This window comes from Chaetura pelagica, unplaced genomic scaffold, assembly GCF_000747805.2.
Source record: "Chaetura pelagica isolate M959 unplaced genomic scaffold, ChaPel_1.0 scaffold5, whole genome shotgun sequence".
In the NCBI taxonomy this organism is placed as follows: domain Eukaryota; kingdom Metazoa; phylum Chordata; class Aves; order Apodiformes; family Apodidae; genus Chaetura; species Chaetura pelagica.
The window spans coordinates 43,018-49,082 of record NW_009953183.1 but is presented as its reverse complement, the minus strand read 5'-3'; the positions used below and the strand labels follow the sequence as shown (position 1 = coordinate 49,082).

The following is a 6,065-nucleotide window of genomic DNA, read 5'->3' as shown; positions in this document are numbered from 1 at the left end:
ACACACACACACACACACACACACACACACACACACACACACACACACACACACACACACACACACACACACACACACACACACACACACACACACACACACACACACACACACACACACACACACACACACACACACACACACACACACACACACACACACACACACACACACACACACACACACACACACACACACACACACACACACACACACACACACTAACTTCCCTGCCAGGCTCAACTCTTACCCTTTCACTCCATTGATTCTACACCTCTCCCTCGGAGTGTGCATTTAATAAGACCATAGCACCTTTTAATCCTTTTTCCGATATACACCTGGACAAACTCTCCTGAACCTTGATCCCTCGGTTCATGTTGACCCTGAATAAACCGATTAATTTGTAAATGAAACATTGGTCTCAGTAACAATCTGTGAGCATGGTAAGAGGGTATCCTAACCTACCCTCTAGGATGAGGTTCTGCAGTGGCCGTTCCTCTGTGAGAGGCAGTGCCACGTGTGACCCTTGGGCTCATTCACAAATGTCTCCACACTGAAGTGGGGGAAAGGTCATGGAAGCACCTGACAGCCGGTAGCCCTGATACCAGCCCGGGACACACACCTTCACTAACCTCTCCACTCTCAGAGAAACGTTTAGTGGTCATAAACACACCTGATTCTTTAGTCATAAGCTGATGTTGAACACTTGGGAGGTCAGGCTGCAGCCCAAGCCCCTCAGTGCCCAGTACAGGTGGCTTATTGGAGAGCGAGGGACTGTAGTCTGAAACCCTGTGCCTTCAAGGGAGGGTGCTCCTCTCCCATACATCCCTGTCACTCATACACAGACACACAGACAAACAGACACACACAGTTCAAGGGGGTTTGGAAGCTCTGAATTTTTGTTTCAGTTTGGCAACCCAGATGGGACACTTTTCTCTGCCCAGCTGCAGAAACCTCCGAAACCTCCGAATCGGCGACCCCCTAGGCTGGCCCCAGAGGGTTTTCTGGAGGGACTCACTTTTTCTGCGGATCCACGAGGGAGCTGACAAGGACCTCTGGGAACTATAAGGCATTCTCTCTGAGATCGGTCATTTTTAGGGCAGCCCCGTAACTCGCAGTTTGTGACAACCCCGCAAGGTGGCGAACAAGTGCAGACACAGCTCTGGTTACGGTCGATTGTGCATTTCTGTCTGGTTGGTAACTAATAGTGTATTGAAATTGCATTTGTAAGAGGTTCAGCGCACGTGAGTGTCCTTCTGGTTCAGCATAGATGAGTGTGCTTGTGGTTAGACATTGATTTCCTGGTAATCAGACTCGGCAAATGTTATTTTACATTGTGAACTTGGCAAATGTTATCTGGATATTGAGTTATTATTGAAAATATTGATTTTCGGTTTGGGACTGTTAGTAGGAATTGCATTGTTTTATTTTATGGGAATGATTGAAAGATTTGTGAATTAAATGTCTGAGTGACTGAGTCGCAGTCTAACTGAGATGTGAGTGAAACATTGTTTTGGAAAGCTTAATTGTTTTAATTGTTTTATGTTGTTGCTGTAAGAAAACTCCCGCGTGTTGTGTTATATAATGGGGAGCAGCAGAGTGGAGGATCTTTATAGAAAAGTCCCTTGGATTGCATTTTTACCAATTGGAAAGAGATAGGGGGACCACCAGGTGAAATTGTGGATTAAAACTTTGATAAAATACTGTAATTGGTGGTGGCCATTGTTTAAGTTGGAAGATAGGAAGAAGTGGTCTTTTAATGGAATTTTGGAATTATAATATATTTGAATTATAATACTGTATTGCACTAAATTTTATTTGGGGACGTTTTTAATTATAGCTGTAATAAGTTTGTGTGAGTAATGTCCATACCGTGACCCCTGTCCTTGTATCATATAAGCTCTTAAGTTTAGAATGAGGGTCCCCTGATTGCTTAACTTGGTTCCTAGGTATTTGTGCTTTTGCTACAAGCCTATAGTTTCTGTCTTTGTGATTTGATTAAGATTAGTCTGGTTATGGTCATTTTGGTCTTTTGAATTACTTACTTTGTCATTGCACTATGGTTTTTGCTTCCGTGTATTTATTGGTATCTGACTAAAATGGGAATTTTTTTTTAAAGAGTCTAATGGTGGTATTTTTAAAAAAGTCTAGTTGTTTGACTTTTCTCTGGTAACTGTTAAAAAGTGTTGTTTAGATTGTGTCTGATATTGTCTTTTTGTTTCACTTGTGTCTTGTATTTGTGTTATTAAAATGGATAATGTGTCCTCAACAGGATGTAACATTACCAAATGCTCACCATTAGGATGTATTCTGGGGACTGGAATAAGTTTGGGAGCAAGCCCTTGCCTGGGAAAAATTCGATAATTTGTAGATTATGCTGAACCAGAAGGACAGTCATGTGCGCTGAACCTCTTACAAATACAATTTCAATACACTATCAGTCACCAACCAGACAGAAATGCACAATTGACCGTAACCAGAGCTTTGTCTGCACTTGTACGCCACCTTGCGGTGTTCTCACGAACTGCGACTTACCGGAGCAGCCTTAAAAATGACCGATCTCAGAGAGAATGCCTTATAGTTCCCAGAGGTCCTTGTCTGTAACCTGTATCCTATGACTATCAGTCTTACACTCCAGCGTCCCATTCTTAGGCCACTTAGCACCATCCTCCAACTTATACAAAGGTCACCACAGATGACAATACTTTATCAGGTCCCTCACTAACACTGCCTCCCAGAACACCATCCAGGTCTTTCTAATTATCCAAAATAGATCCCAGCAGACCTTCCTTTAAAATTCCCCCACTCTGTTGTCCACCCATTCTATGACACAGGATCCTACAGCTACCTTTTACAAGAAAAGAAAAACAATATCAAACAATAAGACAATATCAGACAAACAGCAGCTGCAATTAAAACAAAGTAACTGCATCACATCTGGCGCTTTATCCTTCTCCAGCTGTTCCCCTCACAGGGTGACGAGACTGGGGTTTGGAACTCCACACTCGCTTCGGGACTTGGTCTCATTTTACTCAATTCACACTCACACACAGAAACCAAATTCTGAGGGGGTCTTAACTTGAACAGTTAAGCCAAGCAAGTTGGAATACAGAGATCATGCAAAGTCTCCAACCTGTCTTGGGTCAGAGATAAACAAAGCAAGTCTTATACCAAATGAGGGACTAGTCACCAAGTACATAATTATCAAAAGAATACCTTTATAAAAATGCCAGTGATCCTTGTCTACCCCTATGGTGAACCAAGTGAGCGAGGAGACCCTCAGAGAAAATCTCTGGGGTGCCCAGGGTGTACTGTACCCATCTGAGTCCCACAGGGGGAAGAGTGTCCTGCCCAGACCCCTCCAGGAGGTATCTCTAGCACTTGAAGTACCTTCAGATACCTCCAGGCTCCACAGATCATTGCTTGTCTCTCAACTTCAACTCTGAGGTATTTCTGAGAAATCCTCCCAAATAAGTTAACAGAGCAATGAGTCACCAATAAGCAGGACTTCTTTATTGCAGCACCGGGTGTCTAGGTGATCTTTACTCCCAACGGCACACCAGGCGGGCTTTCTTCCCACAGTATCTATAAATCAGATATGCATATTCATTAGAAATCTGAGAACCCTCTTACATATACATGACTTTCCTGATAACTCATTATCATACTGTCCAGCCTACACACACTTTTGGCTCTTTGTGGTCTTGAAGATCTCTGGTGGATGTTTACTTCATCATCTTCAACTTCAACTATCCTTCTGGTGAACTCAGCTGAAGGCCCCAGTCCTTCTTGGTCTTCTTGCTTGGGCATCTTGTTCCCATTATTAAATCCTGTTAGCTTTAGAGATACATTCTTGTGGTTATCTGCACAGAGCTTCGGAGCCTGCCTAAGCACTGCTATTTTATAGGTTTAGCATCTCAGAAACGACACATATTACAACAACCCTGTTTCAATCCTCTGTATGGCTCCTGCCAATAAAGTCTGAACAAAGTAAATGCAAATTCTGTCTTCCCACATCTAAAACAATCCACAAATGGTATCGAGCCTCACATTAGTTGTGTGTCTGTGTATGTGTGAGTGTGTCCCAATTTTCCAGGGCAGAGTTGGAAATTGAAGAGCAGAGAACAACTCCTAAATTCCCCAAAACAGCACCCTAGAGGACAAAGGCATTTTTAATCTCAAAAAAGACCCAATCCCACCTCACTGTGCCTTTTTCCTTGTATATCCCCTCACAAACTCACCCTAAATCTCTTCCTATGGGTATTTTCCCCCCTTTGAAAAACAGCTGGAGTCCCTCCTGACACATCTGCTTTGTCCCTTGAGGAAGGTGTCACTACGATAAAGACTTAATTTTAATCTCATTTTGGTAAAGAAAAAAATGTTATTACAAAAATAATAAAATGTAGGAACCACATGAAGTGGTTCCTGAGCTGATGCCATTATACGATCCATGAGAAGCTGGAGAAAGCATCACTAGTGGGACAAAGCTTGGAAAATAGGGTGATCTTGACTGTGCCCCTTCATTCTTGGTGATACCTGAGGTGAATCATGCCACGATGAATGAGATCTGCCTTCTGGTAAAACCTCTTCTTGCTCTGGGAGCAGTGGAAGGGTAATTCAAACATATGACGTCGCTTATGATTCAACAAGGAGGAGCAGTTTCTGAAGCTCTTCTGGCACTGGGGACATGTGTAGGGTTTCTCACCCGTGTGGATGCGATAATGGTGGATGAAGGAAGAGCTCTTGCCAAAGCACTTCCCACAGTCAGGACACTTGTATGGATGTTCACCTGAGTGGACCCGGAGGTGAGAGGTGAGGCCCAAGGTGCACACGAAGCTCTTCCTACATTTGGGACACACGTAGGGTTTTTCCCAGAGTGGACATGTTGGTGACACATCCAAGAGTCACTCTTACAGAAGCTCTTCCCACACTGAAGGCACTTGTAGGACTTCTCACCCATGTGGATTGTGTGGTGTTAAGTTAACATGGAATTGCTGGCAAAGTTATTTTCACACTCCAGACAGCTGAAGGGTCTCTCACCTGTGTGAACTCGTTGGTGCCAGGTTAAATTTCATCTTCTGTTAAAAGTTTTCCCACAGTCGAGGCAGCTGTGGGACATGGCACAGGGGCACGGGTGTCACTGTGGGACCAGACACGAGGTGGCTCAAACAGGCAGCCCCTATAGGGCCAGTTGCCACTATGGATGAGCGGAAATGGGCTGGGTGCATCTCCTCCTGATGGTGGAGGTGGGACGGATAGATCCTGACCCTTTCCTGGGTTCCTCACCAAGTTCTTCTCACACGTGGACTGGATGATGTTTCACCAAAGCTGAACCATGACCAAAAGCTCTCCAGCATTTGGGGCACTTGGATAGATCCAACAACGGGTCAACAGAGCTGAATTTTGGTTCAAGCTGTGGCCACCCTCAGGGCACTTCAAGTGATTGCAGCGCAGCTGAGGAAAACCAAACCTGCTTAGGGAGAAAACATGGTGCAAGGAGAAATGGGGGCATAACCCATGGAATTGGACACCACCACCCATTCTTAACAAGGCAAATGGGGCTACACTGACAATTCAAAAGTCTGAAGTGGGGGGACTCTGGGTGTGGGGTCCTTGGGAAGTGCTGGGGGTGACAGCCACTCCGGGGATGAGTTGGGCTACTCCCATTTCACCTACCCTCTACAAGATAACTTGGGCATCCTCCAGTTGCAGCAACCCCACTCCTGGGGCAATGTAGGGGTCTCCTTCTAGGACAAAAGACCTTGTAGATGTCTATGATATTCTGGTTTGGTTTGAAGTGGGTGTTGGCAGGGACCCAGAGGTGGCCCCTGTAAGAAGATGTAAAGCTCCCCCATCTCCAAAAACTGCAATCACAGCTCTGGTCAAGGCCGACGCATCAGAGACCAGGGATGAGCCTCTGCCACTGAGATATGAAAGGAGGGGAAACCTGGGAGCAGAGGAGAGGGGGAGGTGGAGAACTCTGTGGAGCCCAATGAGAGCAGCACTGGGAGCAGCGCTGGAGCAGAGATACCAAGGGCGGGGAGGAAGGAGGGGGAGCAGGTGCC

General features: G+C 45.3%; 1 protein-coding gene across 1 annotated transcript in view; it reads right to left on the bottom strand.

Moving 5' to 3' along the window:
* Window positions 1–4,520: 4,520 nt before the first annotated feature.
* The window catches only part of LOC104388458 (zinc finger and SCAN domain-containing protein 20-like), a 25,928-nt gene continuing 24,383 nt past the window's right edge, over window positions 4,521–6,065 (bottom strand). Inside the window, 3 exon segments of the mRNA XM_009997326.1 lie at window positions 4,521–4,864; window positions 4,867–4,948; window positions 5,762–5,828. Of these exon segments, the coding sequence (XP_009995628.1) occupies window positions 4,521–4,864; window positions 4,867–4,948; window positions 5,762–5,828 (493 nt within the window).